The sequence below is a fragment of the Oncorhynchus mykiss genome, chromosome 13, assembly GCF_057628025.1.
Source record: "Oncorhynchus mykiss isolate SJ-2025 chromosome 13, ASM5762802v1, whole genome shotgun sequence".
Taxonomy (NCBI): Eukaryota; Metazoa; Chordata; class Actinopteri; order Salmoniformes; family Salmonidae; genus Oncorhynchus; species Oncorhynchus mykiss.
In genome coordinates this window covers 1063532-1085000 of record NC_143034.1, presented here as the reverse complement: position 1 = coordinate 1085000, position 21469 = coordinate 1063532, and the positions used below count along the sequence as shown (strand labels likewise).

The 21469-nt window shown below is 45.9% G+C and overlaps 1 protein-coding gene across 3 annotated transcripts in view; it reads left to right on the top strand.

The window, feature by feature from the left end:
• Positions 1–21469, top strand: part of fscn1b (fascin actin-bundling protein 1b) — a 34443-nt gene that overhangs the window by 2744 nt on the left and 10230 nt on the right. For all 3 annotated transcript variants that reach the window (XM_090194645.1, XM_090194642.1, XM_090194644.1), the window contains exons 2-4: positions 3232–3282; positions 3606–4017; positions 18950–19112. In XM_090194645.1, the coding sequence (XP_090050771.1) occupies positions 3232–3282; positions 3606–4017; positions 18950–19112 (626 nt within the window). The remainder of the gene's footprint in view (positions 1–3231; positions 3283–3605; positions 4018–18949; positions 19113–21469) is intronic.

Below are 21469 nucleotides of genomic sequence, written 5' to 3'. Positions count from 1 at the left end.
GCGATGTAGCTAACAACGGGAACTACACACTACTGTTTTACCATGTAGCTAACTACTAGAACTACACACTACTGTTTTACCATGTAGCGGTGTAGCTAACTACTAGAACTACACACTACTGTTTTACCATGTAGCTAACTACTAGAACTACACACTACTGTTTTACCATGTAGCGGTGTAGCTAACTACTGGAACTACACACAACTGTTTTACCATGTAGCTAACTACTAGAACTACACACTACTGTTTTACCATGTAGCGGTGTAGCTAACTACTAGAACTACACACTACTGTTTTACCATGTAGCGGTGTAGCTAACTACTGGAACTACACACTACTGTTTTACTGTGTAGCTAACTACTGGAACTACACACTACTGTTTTACTGTGTAGCTAACTACTGGAACTACACACTACTGTTTTACCATGTAGCGGTGTAGCTAACTACTGGAACTACACACTACTGTTTTACCATGTAGCGGTGTAGCTAACTACTGGAACTACACACTACTGTTTTACTATGTAGCGGTGTAGCTAACTACTGGAACTACACTACTGTTTTACCATGTAGCAGTGTAGCTAACTACTGGAACTACACACTACTGTTTTACCATGTAGAAGTGTAGCTAACTAACCACTGGAACTACACAGCATTGTCTCGGCATTGTCTCCCTGTCTAAATAAAGACACCTTGGTCTCAGCATTGACTCCCTGTCTAAATAAAGACTCCCTGGTCTCAGCATTGACTCCCTGGTCTCAGCATTGATTCCCTGGTCTCAGCATTGATTCCCTGGTCTCAGCATTGACTCCCAGGCCTCAGCATTGACTCCTTGGTCTCAGCATTGACTCTCTGTCTAAATAAAGACTACCTGGTCTCAGCATTGACTCCCTGTCTAAATTAAGACAATGTTTTGTTTGCTGTGTGTGGGGGGTGGATGTGGGTACGCAGACCTGCGAGCAAGGATATGTGGACCTGCTGTATTAACAGGATGTGTGTATTACCATTAAGACTCGCAATTGAAAACATATCATATGAGTTGTAATTCGTAACATACAGTATCATATGAAATGGATAATGGCCATAAAGGAATTACATACCAATACGAAACTGTAACATCATACTAAATTAAGTGTCTTGGATTTCCCCTTACTGAATAGTAGGTAAATCCTCTGAGACCAGGTTGGAGTGTGCAGGTGTATAGCCTGTAGTGCTTGTGCTTGTGTGCACTACATTTTGCCATGTAGCTGAACTAAATTCAAAATCTAGGTAAGTGTTTTCAGTAGTTAATTCCTTTATTGCCATGTAGCGGTGTAGCTAACTACTGTAACTACACACTACTGTTTTACCGTGTAGCTAACTACTGGAACTACACACTACTGTTTTACCATGTAGCGGTGTAGCTAACTACTGGAACTACACACTACTGTTTTACCGTGTAGCTAACTACTGGAACTACACACTACTGTTTTACCATGTAGCTAACTACTAGAACTACACACTACTGTTTTACCATGTAGCGATGTAGCTAACAACGGGAACTACACACTACTGTTTTACCATGTAGCTAACTACTAGAACTACACACTACTGTTTTACCATGTAGCGATGTATCTAACAACGGGAACTACACACTACTGTTTTACCATGTAGCTAACTACTAGAACTACACACTACTGTTTTACCATGTAGCGGTGTAGCTAACTACTAGAACTACACACTACTGTTTTACCATGTAGCTAACTACTAGAACTACACACTACTGTTTTACCATGTAGCGGTGTAGCTAACTACTGGAACTACACACAACTGTTTTACCATGTAGCTAACTACTAGAACTACACACTACTGTTTTACCATGTAGCGGTGTAGCTAACTACTAGAACTACACACTACTGTTTTACCATGTAGCGGTGTAGCTAACTACTGGAACTACACACTACTGTTTTACTGTGTAGCTAACTACTGGAACTACACACTACTGTTTTACTGTGTAGCTAACTACTGGAACTACACACTACTGTTTTACCATGTAGCGGTGTAGCTAACTACTGGAACTACACACTACTGTTTTACTGTGTAGCGGTGTAGCTAACTACTAGAACTACACACTACTGTTTTACCATGTAGCTAACTACTGGAACTACACACTACTGTTTTACCATGTAGCGGTGTAGCTAACTACTGGAACTACACACTACTGTTTTACCATGTAGCGGTGTAGCTAACTACTGGAACTACACACTACTGTTTTACTATGTAGCGGTGTAGCTAACTACTGGAACTACACTACTGTTTTACCATGTAGCAGTGTAGCTAACTACTGGAACTACACACTACTGTTTTACCATGTAGAAGTGTAGCTAACTAACCACTGGAACTACACAGCATTGTCTCGGCATTGTCTCCCTGTCTAAATAAAGACACCTTGGTCTCAGCATTGACTCCCTGTCTAAATAAAGACTCCCTGGTCTCAGCATTGACTCCCTGGTCTCAGCATTGATTCCCTGGTCTCAGCATTGATTCCCTGGTCTCAGCATTGACTCCCAGACCTCAGCATTGACTCCTTGGTCTCAGCATTGACTCTCTGTCTAAATAAAGACTACCTGGTCTCAGCATTGACTCCCTGTCTAAATTAAGACAATGTTTTGTTTGCTGTGTGTGGGGGGTGGATGTGGGTACGCAGACCTGCGAGCAAGGATATGTGGACCTGCTGTATTAACAGGATGTGTGTATTACCAGGATGTGTGTTTGTATTAACAGGATGTGTGTGTGTATTAACAGGATGTGTGTGTGTATTAACAGGATGTGTGTGTGTATTAACAGGATGTGTGCGTGTATTAACAGGATGTGTGTGTGTATTAACAGGATGTGTGCGTGTATTAACAGGATGTGTGTGTGTATTAACAGGATGTGTGTATTAATAGGATGTGTATTAACAGGATGTGTGTATGTATTAACAGGATGTGTGTATTAACAGGATGTGTGTAAACAGGATGTGTGTGTGTATTAACAGGATGTGTGTATGTATTAACAGGATGTGTGTATTAACAGGATGTGTGTGTGTATTAACAGGATGTGTGTATGTATTAACAGGATGTGTGTATTAACAGGATGTGTGTGTATTAACAGGATGTGTGTGTGTTTAAACAGGATGTGTGTGTATTAACAGGATGTGTGTGTATTAACAGGATGTGTGTGTGTTTAAACAGGATGTGTGTGTGTGTGTTCCAGACAGTATCAGCAGCAGAGAAGTGGTGTGTCCACCTGGCCATGCATCCCCAGGTAACTAATGCACACACACACACACACACACACACATACATCACCCTGCCTCCAAACCCCTCCCAGGTGAACCTGTTCAGCCTGGCCAGGAAGCGTTATGCCCACCTGACCTCTAACCCCTCCCCCCCAGGTGAACCTGTTCAGCCTGGCCAGGAAGCGTTATGCCCACCTGACCTCTAACCCCTCCCCCCCCAGGTGAACCTGTTCAGCCTGGCCAGGAAGCGTTATGCCCACCTGACCTCTAACCCCTCCCCCCCAGGTGAACCTGTTCAGCCTGGCCAGGAAGCGTTATGCCCACCTGACCTCTAACCCCTCCCCCCCAGGTGAACCTGTTCAGCCTGGCCAGGAAGCGTTATGCCCACCTGACCTCTAACCCCGACCACTCTGAGGTCTCTATAGACCGTGACTTCCCGTGGGGTGTCGACTCTCTGGTCACCCTGGTGTTCCTGGATCAACGCTACCACCTGCAGACGTCTGATAACCGCTTCCTGAAGAACGACGGCAGCCTGGAGGCCGCGCCGGACAAGACCACCGGATACACGCTGGAGTTCCGCTCCGGCAAGGTGGCGTTCAGGGATTGTTCCGGGCGCTACCTGGCGCCGTCGGGCCCGAGCGGGACCATGAAGAGCGGGAAGAACAGCCGTGTGGGGAAGGATGAGATGTTCTCTCTGGAGCAGAGTCACCCTCAGGTGGTTCTCACCGCCGGCAACGAGAGGAACGTCTCCACCAGGCAAGGTAGGACCAACACAACCTTAGTGGAACCTTACTAGAATGTTACCAGGCAAGATAGGACCAACACAAACTTAGTGGAACCTTACTAGAGCCTTACCAGGGAAGATAGGACCAACACAACCTTAGTGGAACCTTACTAGAACCTTACCAGGCAAGATAGGACCAACACAACCTTGTGGAACCTTACCAGGAAAGATAGGACCAACACAACCTTAGTGGAACCTTACTAGAACCATACTAGGGATGCTAGGACCAACACAACCTTAGTGGAACCTTACTAGAACCTTACCAGGCAAGATAGGACCAACACAACCTTAGTGGAACCTTACTAGAACCATACCAGGGATGATAGGAGCAGCACACCCTTACTAGGACCTTACCAGGTAAGATAGGACCAACACAACTTTAGTGGAACCTTACTAGAACCTTACCAGGGAAGATAGGACCAAGACAACCTTAGTGGAACCTTACTAGAACCTTACCAGGGAAGATAGGACCAAGACAACCTTAGTGGAACCTTACTAGGACCTTACCAGGAAAGATAGGACCAAGACAACCTTAGTGGAACCTTACTAGAACCTTACCAGGCAAGATAGGACCAACACAACCTTAGTGGAACCTTACTAGAACCATACCAGGGATGATAGGAGCAGCACACCCTTACTAGGACCTTACTAGGTAAGATAGGACCAACACAACTTTAGTGGAACCTTCCTAGAACCTTACCAGGGAAGATAGGACCAAGACAACCTTAGTGGAACCTTACTAGAACCTTACCAGGGAAGATAGGACCAAGACAACCTTAGTGGAACCTTACTAGAACCTTACCAGGAAAGATAGGACCAAGACAACCTTAGTGGAACCTTACTAGAACCTTACTAGTGATGATAGGATCAACACAACCTTACTAGTTTAACCTTACTAGAAACTTATCAGGGAAGAACAACAACAACCTAGAACTAGAGACCTGTAGAACCTTTCTAGAACATCCACCAGGCAAAGTAGGACATGCAGAAATAGAATGAGGTGATATCTATAATGGTTGACCTAAACAGAGTTGACATCATCTCTTCAAACAGCTCATAACTTTTAAAGGAACAAGAACATCCAAACAAACGATTTTTACACAATACCGGAATTTCCAGTAGTGTTTCTAGTCTGATGGAGACTTTGTCCTGTGACCTTATTTCAACTTCTATGAGCATCTAAATGACACAGCTACCAACCACTAGCGGTGTCTGGGGTGTGACCTTATTTCAACTTCTATGAGCACCTAAATGACACAGCTACCAACCACTAGCGGTGTCTGTAACTTCTATGAGCACTTAAATGACATAGCTACCAACCACTAGCGGTGTCTGGGGTGTGACCTTATTTCAACTTCTATGAGCACCTAAATGACACAGCTACCAACCACTAGCGGTGTCTGGGGTGTGACCTTATTTCAACTTCTATGAGCACCTAAATGACACAGCTACCAACCACTAGCGGTGTCTGGGGTGTGACCTTATTTCAACTTCTATGAGCATCTAAATGACACAGCTACCAACCACTAGCGGTGTCTGGGGTGTGACCTTATTTCAACTTCTATGAGCACCTAAATGACATAGCTACCAACCTCTAGCGGTGTCTGGGGTGTGACCTTATTTCAACTTCTATGAGCACCTAAATGACACAGCTACCAACCACTAGCGGTGTCTGGGGTGTGACCTTATTTCAACTTCTATGAGCACCTAAATGACACAGCTACCAACCACTAGCGGTGTCTGGGGTGTGACCTTATTTCAACTTCTATGAGCACCTAAATGACACAGCTACCAACCTCTAGCGGTGTCTGTAACTTCTATGAGCATCTAAATGACACAGCTACCAACCTCTAGCGGTGTCTGTAACTTCTATGAGCATCTAAATGACACAGCTACCAACCTCTAGCGGTGTCTGTAACTTCTATGAGCATCTAAATGACACAGCTACCAACCTCTAGCGGTGTCTGTAACTTCTATGAGCACCTAAATGACACAGCTACCAACCACTAGCGGTGTCTGGGGTGTGACCTTATGACCTCTAGCGGTGTCTGGGGTGTGACCTTATGACCTCTAGCGTTGTCTGTCCTGTGACCTTATGACCTCTAGCGGTGTCTGTCCTGTGACCTTATGACCTCTAGCGGTGTCTGGGGTGTGATGCTTCCTCTGGTACAGGACAGGAAAGAGGAGGGGAATGTTTTCATTTAGGGAAACCCATTCCACGTTCCTCTGGTGACATCACTGTCTCTCACAGCTGGGAGAGAGCGCGCGGGGGGGGGGTATTAGGGGCTCAGACAGGGTCAGATTTGTCTCCTCAGACAGGGTCAGATTAGAGTCTCCTCAGACAGGGTCAGATTAGAGTCTCCTCAGACAGGGTCAGATTAGAGTCTCCTCAGACAGGGTCAGATTTGTCTCCTCAGACAGGGTCAGATTTGTCTCCTCAGACAGGGTCAGATTTGTCTCCTCAGACAGGGTCAGATTAGAGTCTCCTCAGACAGGGTCAGATTTGTCTCCTCAGACAGGGTCAGATTAGAGTCTCCTCAGACAGGGTCAGATTAGAGTCTCCTCAGACAGGGTCAGATTTGTCTCCTCAGACAGGGTCAGATTTGTCTCCTCAGACAGGGTCAGATTTGTCTCCTCAGACAGGGTCAGATTAGAGTCTCCTCAGACAGGGTCAGATTAGAGTCTCCTCAGACAGGGTCAGATTTGTCTCCTCAGACAGGGTCAGATTTGTCTCCTCAGACAGGGTCAGATTAGAGTCTCCTCAGACAGGGTCAGATTTGTCTCCTCAGACAGGGTCAGATTTGTCTCCTCAGACAGGGTCAGATTTGTCTCCTCAGACAGGGTCAGATTTGTCTCCTCAGACAGGGTCAGATTAGAGTCTCCTCAGACAGGGTCAGATTTGTCTCCTCAGACAGGGTCAGATTTGTCTCCTCAGACAGGGTCAGATTAGAGTCTCCTCAGACAGGGTCAGATTTGTCTCCTCAGACAGGGTCAGATTAGAGTCTCCTCAGACAGGGTCAGATTAGAGTCTCCTCAGACAGGGTCAGATTTGTCTCCTCAGACAGGGTCAGATTAGAGTCTCCTCAGACAGGGTCAGATTTGTCTCCTCAGACAGGGTCAGATTAGAGTCTCCTCAGACAGGGTCAGATTTGTCTCCTCAGACAGGGTCAGATTAGAGTCTCCTCAGACAGGGTCAGATTAGAGTCTCCTCAGACAGGGTCAGATTAGAGTCTCCTCAGACAGGGTCAGATTAGAGTCTCCTCAGACAGGGTCAGATTAGAGTCTCCTCAGACAGGGTCAGATTAGAGTCTCCTCAGACAGGGTCAGATTTGTCTCCTCAGACAGGGTCAGATTAGAGTCTCCTCAGACAGGGTCAGATTAGAGTCTCCTCAGACAGGGTCAGATTTGTCTCCTCAGACAGGGTCAGATTTGTCTCCTCAGACAGGGTCAGATTAGAGTCTCCTCAGACAGGGTCAGATTTGTCTCCTCAGACAGGGTCAGATTAGAGTCTCCTCAGACAGGGTCAGATTAGAGTCTCCTCAGACAGGGTCAGATTAGAGTCTCCTCAGACAGGGTCAGATTTGTCTCCTCAGACAGGGTCAGATTAGAGTCTCCTCAGACAGGGTCAGATTAGAGTCTCCTCAGACAGGGTCAGATTTGTCTCCTCAGACAGGGTCAGATTTGTCTCCTCAGACAGGGTCAGATTTGTCTCCTCAGACAGGGTCAGATTTGTCTCCTCAGACAGGGTCAGATTAGAGTCTCCTCAGACAGGGTCAGATTAGAGTCTCCTCAGACAGGGTCAGATTTGTCTCCTCAGACAGGGTCAGATTAGAGTCTCCTCAGACAGGGTCAGATTTGTCTCCTCAGACAGGGTCAGATTAGAGTCTCCTCAGACAGGGTCAGATTAGAGTCTCCTCAGACAGGGTCAGATTAGAGTCTCCTCAGACAGGGTCAGATTAGAGTCTCCTCAGACAGGGTCAGATTAGAGTCTCCTCAGACAGGGTCAGATTAGAGTCTCCTCAGACAGGGTCAGATTAGAGTCTCCTCAGACAGGGTCAGATTTGTCTCCTCAGACAGGGTCAGATTAGAGTCTCCTCAGACAGGGTCAGATTAGAGTCTCCTCAGACAGGGTCAGATTAGAGTCTCCTCAGACAGGGTCAGATTAGAGTCTCCTCAGACAGGGTCAGATTAGAGTCTCCTCAGACAGGGTCAGATTAGAGTCTCCTCAGACAGGGTCAGATTAGAGTCTCCTCAGACAGGGTCAGATTAGAGTCTCCTCAGACAGGGTCAGATTAGAGTCTCCTCAGACAGGGTCAGATTAGAGTCTCCTCAGACAGGGTCAGATTAGAGTCTCCTCAGACAGAGTCAGATTAGAGTCTCCTCAGACAGGGTCAGATTTGTCTCCTCAGACAGGGTCAGATTAGAGTCTCCTCAGACAGGGTCAGATTAGAGTCTCCTCAGACAGGGTCAGATTAGAGTCTCCTCAGACAGGGTCAGATTAGAGTCTCCTCAGACAGGGTCAGATTTGTCTCCTCAGACAGGGTCAGATTAGAGTCTCCTCAGACAGGGTCAGATTAGAGTCTCCTCAGACAGGGTCAGATTAGAGTCTCCTCAGACAGGGTCAGATTAGAGTCTCCTCAGACAGGGTCAGATTAGAGTCTCCTCAGACAGGGTCAGATTAGAGTCTCCTCAGACAGGGTCAGATTAGAGTCTCCTCAGACAGGGTCAGATTAGAGTCTCCTCAGACAGGGTCAGATTAGAGTCTCCTCAGACAGGGTCAGATTAGAGTCTCCTCAGACAGGGTCAGATTAGAGTCTCCTCAGACAGGGTCAGATTAGAGTCTCCTCAGACAGGGTCAGATTTGTCTCCTCAGACAGGGTCAGATTAGAGTCTCCTCAGACAGGGTCAGATTAGAGTCTCCTCAGACAGGGTCAGATTAGAGTCTCCTCAGACAGGGTCAGATTAGAGTCTCCTCAGACAGGGTCAGATTTGTCTCCTCAGACAGGGTCAGATTAGAGTCTCCTCAGACAGGGTCAGATTAGAGTCTCCTCAGACAGGGTCAGATTAGAGTCTCCTCAGACAGGGTCAGATTAGAGTCTCCTCAGACAGGGTCAGATTAGAGTCTCCTCAGACAGGGTCAGATTAGAGTCTCCTCAGACAGGGTCAGATTAGAGTCTCCTCAGACAGGGTCAGATTAGAGTCTCCTCAGACAGGGTCAGATTAGAGTCTCCTCAGACAGGGTCAGATTAGAGTCTCCTCAGACAGGGTCAGATTAGAGTCTCCTCAGACAGGGTCAGATTAGAGTCTCCTCAGACAGGGTCAGATTAGAGTCTCCTCAGACAGGGTCAGATTAGAGTCTCCTCAGACAGGGTCAGATTAGAGTCTCCTCAGACAGGGTCAGATTAGTCTCCTCAGACAGGGTCAGATTAGAGTCTCCTCTCTCATCTTCTTTTACAGATTGAAGACCTCTTCCTCCCCCTCTTGTCATCATCCCCTTCCCCTCCTCCTCCTCTTTCCACCACTGCTCCTCTTCCTTATCCCTTCCTCTCCTTCTCCTTCTCTTCCCCTCCCTCCTCTTGTCATCATCCCCTTCCCCTCCTCCTCCTCTTTCCACCACTGCTCCTCTTCCTTATCCCTTCCTCTCCTTCTCCTTCTCTTCCCCTCCCTCCTCTTGTCATCATCCCCTTCCCCTCCTCCTCCTCTTTCCACCACTGCTCCTCTTCCTTATCCCTTCCTCTCCTTCTCCTTCTCTTCCCCTCCCTCCTCTTGTCATCATCCCCTTCCCCTCCTCCTCCTCTTTCCACCACTGCTCCTCTTCCTTATCCCTTCCTCTCCTTCTCCTTCTCTTCCCCTCCCCCTCTTGTCATCATCCCCTTCCCCTCCTCCTCCTCTTTCCACCACTGCTCCTCTTCCTTATCCCTTCCTCTCCTTCTCCTTCTCTTCCCCTCCCTCCTCTTGTCATCATCCCCTTCCCCTCCTCCTCCTCTTTCCACCACTGCTCCTCTTCCTTATCCCTTCCTCTCCTTCTCCTTCTCTTCCCCTCCCTCCTCTTGTCATCATCCCCTTCCCCTCCTCCTCCTCTTTCCACCACTGCTCCTCTTCCTTATCCCTTCCTCTCCTTCTCCTTCTCTTCCCCTCCCCCTCTTGTCATCATCCCCTTCCCCTCCTCCTCCTCTTTCCACCACTGCTCCTCTTCCTTATCCCTTCCTCTCCTTCTCCTTCTCTTCCCCTCCCCCTCTTGTCATCATCCCCTTCCCCTCCTCCTCCTCTTTCCACCACTGCTCCTCTTCCTTATCCCTTCCTCTCCTTCTCCTTCTCTTCCCCTCCCTCCTCTTGTCATCATCCCCTTCCCCTCCTCCTCCTCTTTCCACCACTGCTCCTCTTCCTTATCCCTTCCTCTCCTTCTCCTTCTCTTCCCCTCCTCCTCTTGTCATCATCCCCTTCCCCTCCTCCTCCTCTTTCCACCACTGCTCCTCTTCCTTATCCCTTCCTCTCCTTCTCCTTCTCTTCCCCTCCCCCTCTTGTCATCATCCCCTTCCCCTCCTCCTCCTCTTTCCACCACTGCTCCTCTTCCTTATCCCTTCCTCTCCTTCTCCTTCTCTTCCCCTCCCTCCTCTTGTCATCATCCCCTTCCCCTCCTCCTCCTCTTTCCACCACTGCTCCTCTTCCTTATCCCTTCCTCTCCTTCTCCTTCTCTTCCCCTCCCTCCTCTTGTCATCATCCCCTTCCCCTCCTCCTCCTCTTTCCACCACTGCTCCTCTTCCTTATCCCTTCCTCTCCTTCTCCTTCTCTTCCCCTCCCTCCTCTTGTCATCATCCCCTTCCCCTCCTCCTCCTCTTTCCACCACTGCTCCTCTTCCTTATCCCTTCCTCTCCTTCTCCTTCTCTTCCCCTCCTCCTCTTGTCATCATCCCCTTCCCCTCCTCCTCCTCTTTCCACCACTGCTCCTCTTCCTTATCCCTTCCTCTCCTTCTCCTTCTCTTCCCCTCCCCCTCTTGTCATCATCCCCTTCCCCTCCTCCTCCTCTTTCCACCACTGCTCCTCTTCCTTATCCCTTCCTCTCCTTCTCCTTCTCTTCCCCTCCCTCCTCTTGTCATCATCCCCTTCCCCTCCTCCTCCTCTTTCCACCACTGCTCCTCTTCCTTATCCCTTCCTCTCCTTCTCCTTCTCTTCCCCTCCCTCCTCTTGTCATCATCCCCTTCCCCTCCTCCTCCTCTTTCCACCACTGCTCCTCTTCCTTATCCCTTCCTCTCCTTCTCCTTCTCTTCCCCTCCCCCTCTTGTCATCATCCCCTTCCCCTCCTCCTCCTCTTTCCACCACTGCTCCTCTTCCTTATCCCTTCCTCTCCTTCTCCTTCTCTTCCCCTCCCTCCTCTTGTCATCATCCCCTTCCCCTCCTCCTCCTCTTTCCACCACTGCTCCTCTTCCTTATCCCTTCCTCTCCTTCTCCTTCTCTTCCCCTCCCCCTCTTGTCATCATCCCCTTCTCCTCCTCCTCCTCTTTCCACCACTGCTCCTCTTCCTTATCCCTTCCTCTCCTTCTCCTTCTCTTCCCCTCCCCCTCTTGTCATCATCCCCTTCCCCTCCTCCTCCTCTTTCCACCACTGCTCCTCTTCCTTATCCCTTCCTCTCCTTCTCCTTCTCTTCCCCTCCCTCCTCTTGTCATCATCCCCTTCCCCTCCTCCTCCTCTTTCCACCACTGCTCCTCTTCCTTATCCCTTCCTCTCCTTCTCCTTCTCTTCCCCTCCCTCCTCTTGTCATCATCCCCTTCCCCTCCTCCTCCTCTTTCCACCACTGCTCCTCTTCCTTATCCCTTCCTCTCCTTCTCCTTCTCTTCCCCTCCCCCTCTTGTCATCATCCCCTTCCCCTCCTCCTCCTCTTTCCACCACTGCTCCTCTTCCTTATCCCTTCCTCTCCTTCTCCTTCTCTTCCCCTCCCCCTCTTGTCATCATCCCCTTCTCCTCCTCCTCCTCCTCCCCTTCCCCAGCTCCTCTTTCCTCCTCCTTATCTTCCCCAGCTCCTCTTTCCTCCTCCTCCTCCTCTTCCCCAGCTCCTCTTTCCTCCTCCTTATCTTCCCCAGCTCCTCTTTCCTCCTCCTCCTCCTCTTCCCCAGCTCCTCTTTCCTCCTCCTCCTCTTCCCCTCCTCCTCTTTCCTCCTCCTCCTCCTCCTCCTCTTCCCCAGCTCCTCTTTCCTCTTCCTCCTCCCCTTCCCAGCTCCTCTTTCCTCCTCCTCCTCCTCTTCCCCAGCTCCTCTTTCCTACCCTCCTCTGCCCTGCATCATGTGTTTTCCATCTGCTCTCCCTTGCCCCCCCTTTCTCTTCCTCCCTCTTTCCCCTTTTCTCTGTTTGTCTCTGCCCTTTTCTCTGTCCACTGAACACATTTTTCTGCAGAAATTCTATCCGACCTTTGTGGTCGGTCCCAGTTTAGAAACTGTGTGTGTGTGTGTGTGTGTGTGTGTGTGTGTGAGGGGGGAGGGGTTAGAACAGCATAAGTCAGCAATTACTTTGAGAAAACTAAACGAGGGAGGAGAGGAGAAAAGAGCTCTGTAGACAAAGAGAGATGGAGGAAGTTGAAAAGGGAGAGATGATGTCGCTCTTGCTGCTGGTGATTCTCTGATCCACCTCTATGCAAATGACACCATTCTGTATATTTCTGGCCCCTCTTTGGATACTGTGTTTACTAACCTCCAGACGAGCTTCAATGCCATACAACACTCCTTCCATGGCCTCCAACTGCTTTTAAATGCTAGTAAAACTAAATACATGCTCTTCAAACGATCGCTGCCCGCACCTGCCCGGCCGACTAGCATCACTACTCTGGACGGTTCTGACCTAGAATATGTGGACATCTATAAGTACCTAGGTGTCTGGCTAGACTGTAAACTCTCCTTCCAGACTCACATTAAGCACCTCCAATCCAAAATTAAATCTAGAAACAGGCTTCCTATTTCGCAACAAAGCCTTCTTCACTCATGCTGCCAAACATACCCTCGTAAAACTGACTATCCTACTTATCCTTGACTTCGGCGATGTCATTTACAAAATAGCCTCCAACACTCTACTCAGCAAATTGGATGCAGTTTATCACAGTGCCATCCGTTTTTTCACCAAAGCCCCATATACTACCCACTGCAGCAACCTGTATGCTCTAGTCGGCTGGCCCTCGCTTCTTACTCGTGTGAGGGGAAGCTTTCTCTCAAAAAAGTATTTAATTTTCATCATAGGTACACTTCAACTATGACAGACAAAATGAGAAAAAGAAATGCAGAAAATCACATTGTAGGATTTTTTATGAATTTATTTGCAAATTATGGTTTGTTATATACCCTTTGTTGGCAATGACAGAGGTCAAACGTTTTCTGTAAGTCTTCACAAGGTTTTCACACACTGTTGCTGGTATTTTGGCCCATTCCTCCATGCAGATCTCCTCTAGAGCAGTGATGTTTTGGGGCTGTTGCTGGGCAACACAGACTTTCTGTCATGTATTGTCATGTTGTGTCTTGTTTCTGTCCTTTCCCTTCACCCTGTCTCCCTCTGCTGGTCGTTATTAGGTTACCTTTTCTCCCCCTCTTTCCCCCAGCTGTTCCTTGTCTCCTCCTAACTACCTCGTCACCCCTTTTCCCACCTGTTCCCTTTTTCCCTCTGATTAGTCCTCTATATCTCTCTCTGTTTTTGTTCCTGTCTTTGTCGGATTCTTGTTTGTGTTTTTCATGCCTGAACCAGACTATCGTCATGTTTGCTGCAACCTTGTCCTGTCCTGTCGGAATCTGCCGGTCCATCTGAGCCTACCTATGTTTTGTTATTAAAGAAGTTCTGTTTACGTTAATTCGCTTTTGGGTCCTCATTCACGCACCGTAACAGAAGAATCCGACCGAGAATGGACCCAGCGACTTCGGATCCTCTCCACTCAGCCGTCGAGATCCAGGGAGCGATGCTAGGCAGACACGAGCAGGAATTGTCTGCTGCTCGACATGCCGTTGAGACCCTGGCCACCCAAGTCTCCAACCTCACAGAACAGGTTCACCATCTCCGCCTCGATCCACCGGCCACTTCCAGGGCTTTCGAATCTCCGGAGCCCAGAATCAATAACCCGCCGTGTTACTCTGGGGAGCCCACTGAATGCCGCTCGTTCCTCACCCAGTGTGATATTGTGTTTTCTCTCCAGCCCAACACTTACTCCAGGAGCACTGCTCGTGTCGCCTACGTCATATCTCTCCTTACTGGACGGGCTCGTGAGTGGGGCACGGCAATCTGGGAGGCAAGGGCTGAGTGTACTAACCAGTATCAGGACTTTAAGGAGGAGATGATACGGGTTTTTGATCGATCTGTTTTTGGGGAGGAGGCTTCCAGGGCCTTGTCTTCCCTATGTCAAGGTAATCGATCCATAACAGACTACTCTATTGAGTTTCGCACTCTTGCTGCCTCCAGTGGCTGGAACGAGCCGGCTTTGCTCGCTCGTTTTCTGGAGGGTCTCCGCGCAGAGGTAAAGGATGAGATTCTCTCCCGGGAGGTTCCTTCCAGCGTGGATTCCTTGATTGAACTCGCTATTCGCATTGAGCGACGGGTTGATCTTCGTCACCGAGCTAGTGGAAAGGAGCTCGCGTTCTCCGTTGCCCCCCTCTCCGCATCACTACCATCTTCCTCTGCCGGCTCGGGTGCTGAGCCTATGCAGCTGGGAGGTATCCGCATCTCGACTAAGGAGAGGGAACGGAGAATCACCAACCGCCTCTGTCTCTATTGCGGTTCTGCTGGTCATTTTGTCACTTCATGTCCAGTAAAAGCCAGAGCTCATCAGTAAGCGGAGGGCTACTGGTGAGCGCTACTACTCCTGTCTCTCCTTCAAGATCCTGCACTACCTTGTCGGTCCATCTACGCTGGACCGGTTCGTCAGCTTCCTGCAGTGCCTTAATAGACTCTGGGGCGGAGGGCTGTTTTATGGACGAGACCTGGGCTCGGGAACATGACATTCCTCTCAGACAGTTAAGGGAGTCCACGGCCTTGTTCGCCCTGGATGGTAGTCCTCTCCCCAGGATTCAGCGTGAGACGCTACCTTTAACCCTCACTGTTTCTGGTAATCATAGCGAAACCATTTCTTTTTTAATTTTTCGTTCACCTTTTACACCTGTTGTTTTGGGCCATCCCTGGCTAGTTTGTCATAATCCTTCCATTAATTGGTCTAGTAATTCTATCCTCTCCTGGAACGTCTCTTGTCATGTGAAATGTTTAATGTCTGCTATCCCTCCTGTTTCCTCTGTCTCTTCTTCACAGGAGGAGCCTGGTGATTTGACAGGGGTGCCGGAGGAATATCACGATCTGCGCACGGTGTTCAGTCGGTTCAGGGCCACCTCTCTTCCCCCACACCGGTCGTATGATTGTAGTATTGATCTCCTTCCGGGAACCACTCCCCCCCGGGGTAGACTATACTCTCTGTCGGCTCCCGAACGTAAGGCTCTCGAAGATTATTTGTCTGTAGCTCTTGCCGCCGGTACCATAGTCCCCCCCCCCCCATCCTTGTCGAGGGCGCACCCATCTACAGGGTCCGTAGGATTTTGGACATGCGTCCTCGGGGCCGTGGTCATCAGTACCTAGTAGATTGGGAGCGGTACGGTCCTGAGGAGAGGAGTTGGGTTCCCTCTCGGGACGTGCTGGACCGTGCGCTGATCGATGATTTCCTCCGTTGCCGCCAGGTTTCCTCCTCGAGTGCGCCAGGAGGCGCTCGGTGAGTGGGGGGGTACTGTCATGTATTGTCATGTTGTGTCTTGTTTCTGTCCTTTCCCTTCACCCTGTCTCCCTCTGCTGGTCGTTATTAGGTTACCTTTTCTCCCCCTCTTTCCCCCAGCTGTTCCTTGTCTCCTCCTAACTACCTCGTCACCCCTTTTCCCACCTGTTCCCTTTTTCCCTCTGATTAGTCCTCTATATCTCTCTCTGTTTTTGTTCCTGTCTTTGTCGGATTCTTGTTTGTGTTTTTCATGCCTGAACCAGACTATCGTCATGTTTGCTGCAACCTTGTCCTGTCCTGTCGGAATCTGCCGGTCCATCTGAGCCTACCTATGTTTTGTTATTAAAGAAGTTCTGTTTACGTTAATTCGCTTTTGGGTCCTCATTCACGCACCGTAACACTTTCAGCTCCCTCCAAAGATTTTCTATGGGTTTGAGATCTGGAGACTGGCTAGGCCACTCCAGGACCTTGAAATGCTTCTTACGAAGCCACTCCTTCGTTGCCCGAGCGGGGTGTTTGGGATCATTGTCATGCTGAAAGACCCAGTCACTTTTCATCTTCAATGCCCTTGCTGATGGAAGGAGGTTTTCACTCAAAATCTCACGATACATGGCCCCATTCATTCTTCCCTTTACACGGATCAGTCGTCTTGGTCCCTTTGCAGAAAAACAGCCCCAAAGCATGATGTTTCCACCCCCATGCTTCACAGTAGGTATGGTGTTCTTTGGGTGCAACTCAGCATTCTTTGTTCTCCAAACACGACGAGTTGAGTTTTTACCAAAAAGTTATATTTGGGTTTCATCTGACCATATGACATTCTCCCAATCTTCTTCTGGATCATCCAAATGCTCTCTAGCAAACTTCAGACGGGCCTGGACATGTACTGGCTTAAGCAGGGGGACACGTCTGGCACTGCAGGATTTGAGTCCATGGCGGCATAGTGTGTTACTGATGGTAGGCTTTGTTACTTTTGTCCCAGCTCTCTGCAGGTCATTCACTAGGTCCCCCCTTGTGGTACTGGGATTTTTGCCCACCGTTCTTGTGATCATTTTGACCCCACGGGTGAGATCTTGCGTGGAGCCCCAGATCGAGAGAGATTATCAGTGGTCTTGTATATCTTCCATTTCCTAATAATTGCTCCCACAGTTGATTTCTTCAAACCAAGCCGCTTACCCATTGCAGATTCAGTCTTCCCAGCCTGGTGCAGGTCTACAATTTTGTTTCTGGTGTAATTTGACAGCTCTATGGTCTTGGCCATAGTGGAGTTTGGAGTGTGACTGTTTGAGGTTGTGGACAGGTGTCTTTTATACTGATAACAAGTTCAAACAGGTGCCATTAATACAGGTAACGAGTGGAGGACAGAGGAGCCTCTTAAAGAAGAAGTTACAGGTCTGTGAGAGCCAGAAATCTTGCTTGTTTGTAGGTATAATAATATATAATATATGTTGGGTATTAGTGATCTACTAGACTGGTACTGTATATAATATATGTTGGGTAATAGTGAGTGATCTACTAGTATAGACTGGTACTGTATATAATATATGTTGGGTAATAGTGAGTGATCTACTAGACTGGTTCTGTATATATAATATATGTTGGGTAATAGTGAGTGATCTACTAGACTGGTACTGAATATAATATATGTTGGGTATTAGTGATCTACTAGACTGGTACTGTATATATAATATATGTTGGGTATTAGTGATCTACTAGTATAGACTGGTACTGTATATCTAATATATGCTGGGTATTAGTGATCTACTAGTATAGACTGGTACTGTATATATAATATATGTTGGATATTAGTGAGTGATCTACTAGTATAGACTGGTACTGTATATATAATATATGTTGGGTATTAGTGGATGATCTACTAGTATAGACTGGTACTGTATATATAATATATGTTAGGTAATAGTGAGTGATCTACTAGTATAGACTGGTACTGTATATCTAATATATGTTTGTTATTAATGATCTACTAGTATAGACTGGTACTGTATATATAATATATGTTGGGTATTAGTGAGTGATCTACTAGTATAGACTGGTGCTGTATATCTAATATATGTTGGGTATTAGTGATCTACTAGACTGGTACTGTATATAATATATGTTGGGGATTAGTAATCTACTAGACTGGTACTGTATATCTAATATATGTTGGGTATTAGTGATCTACTAGACTGGTACTGTATATCTAATATATGTTGGGTATTAATGATCTACTAGTATAGACTGGTACTGTATATATAATATATGTTGGATATTAGTGAGTGATCTACTAGTATAGACTGGTACTGTATATATAATATATGTTGGGTATTAGTGGATGATCTACTAGTATAGACTGGTACTGTATATATAATATATGTTGGGTATTAGTGATCTACTAGACTGGTACTGTATATCTAATATATGTTGGGTATTAGTGATCTACTAGTATAGACTGGTACTGTATATCTAATATATGTTGGGTATTAGTGATCTACTAGTATAGACTGGTACTGTATATCTAATATATGTTGGGTATTAGTGATCTACTAGACTGGTACTGTATATATAATATATGTTGGGTATTTGTGATCTACTAGACTGGTACTGTATATATAATATATGTTTGTTATTAATGATCTACTAGTATAGACTGGTACTGTATATCTAATATATGTTGGGTAATAGTGAGTGATCTACTAGACTGGTACTGTATATAATATATGTTGGGTATTAGTGATCTACTAGACTGGTACTGTATATAATATATGTTGGGTATTAGTGATCTACTAGTATAGACTGGTACTGTATATAATATATGTTGGGTAATAGTGAGTGATCTACTAGACTGGTACTGTATATAATATATGTTGGGTAATAGTGAGTGATCTACTAGTATAGACTCGTACTGTATATAATATATGTTGGGTAATAGTGAGTGATCTACTAGACTGGTACTGAATATAATATATGTTGGGTATTAGTGATCTACTAGACTGATATTGTATATATAATATATGTTGGGTAATAGTTAGTGATCTACTAGACTGGTACTGTATATAATATATGTGAGGTATTAGTGAGGGACTAGTATAGACGGCATGTTGATTGAAACTCAATCCTAAATAATTCCTAGTTTCACAACACATTGTTCACAATTAACCCTGTATGATATCTGTGACTCCTACCCCTGACCCCAGGCATGGACCTTTCGGCCAATCAGGACGAGGAGGGTGACCAGGAAGTGTTCCAGGTGGAGATGAGTCGTGAGACAGGAAACAGGAAGTGTGCGTTCCGCACTGCTGCAGGGAAGTACTGGACCCTCACCTCCACCGGAGGACTGCAGTGTACCGCCTCTACTAAGTAATACACTACACACTATACACACTATGCACTATACACTATACACACTACACAGACTGCACACTATACACTATACACACTACACACTATACACACTATACACACTATACACTACACACACTATACACACTACACAGACTGCACACTATACACTATACACACTATACTCACTATACACTACACACACTATACACACTATACACCACACACACTACACACACTACACACTATATACACTACACACTATACACACTACACACTATACACACTATACACACTATACACACTACAGACTATACACTACACACTATACACACTATACACACTATACAAACTACAGACTATACACTACACACTATACACACTACACACACTACACACTATACACACTATACACACTATACACACTATACACACTACACACTATACACACTATAAACACTACACACTATACACACTATACACACTACACACTATACACACTATACACATAATACACACTATACACACTACACACTATACACACTATACACACTACACACTATACACACTATACACACTATACACACTATTCACATTATACACTCTATACACTACACACTATACACACTATACACACTACACACACTATACACACTATACACACTATTCACACTATACACACTATACACTATACACACTACACACTATACACACTATACACACTACACACACTACACACTATACCCACTATACACACTACATACACTATACACACTATACACACTATACACACTATACACACTATTCACATTATACACACTATACACTACACACACTATACACTACACACACTATACACACTATACACTACACACACTATACACACTATACACACTATATACACTATACACACTATACACACTATACACACTATACACTACACACACTATACACTACACACTATACACACTACACACACTATACACTATACACACTATACACACTATACGCTAAACACACTATACACACTATACACACTATACACACTATACACTACACACACTATACACTATACACACTATACACACTATACGCTAAACACACTATACACACTATACACACTATACACACTACACACACTATACACAATATACACACTATACACTATACACACTATACACACTATACAATATACACACTATACACTATCCACACTACACACTCTACACTATACACACTATACACACTACACACTATAGACACTACACACTATACACTACACACACTATACACACTATACACTATACACTATACACACTAAACACTATACACACTATACACACTATACACACTACACACTATACACACTATACACACTAAACACTACACACTATACACACTATACACTATACACACTACACACTATACACACTATACACACTATACACTACACACTACACACACTATACACACTACACACACTATACACACTATTTACACTACACTACACACACTACACACTATACACACTACACAAACTATACACACTATACACACTATACACACTACACACTATACACTACACACTATACACACTACACACACTATACACACTACACACTATACACACTATACACACTACACACACTATACACAATATACACACTATACACTATACACACTATACACACTATACAATATACACACTATACACTATCCACACTACACACTCTACACTATACACACTATACACACTACACACTATAGACACTACACACTATACACTACACACACTATACACACTATACACTATACACTATACACACTAAACACTATACACACTATACACACTATACACACTACACACTATACACACTATACACACTAAACACTACACACTATACACACTATACACTATACACACTACACACTATACACACTATACACACTATACACTACACACTACACACACTATACACACTACACACACTATACACACTATTTACACTACACTACACACACTACACACTATACACACTACACAAACTATACACACTATACACACTATACACACTACACACTATACACTACACACTATACACACTACACACACTATACACACTACACACTATACACACTACACACACTATACACACTACACACACTATACACACTATACACACTATACACACTATACACTCTATACACACTACACACACTATACACACTACACACTATACATACTACACACTATACACACTACACACACTATACACACTACACACTATACACACTATACACACTATACACACTTTACACACTACACACTATACACACTATACACCATACACACTACACATTATACATACTATACA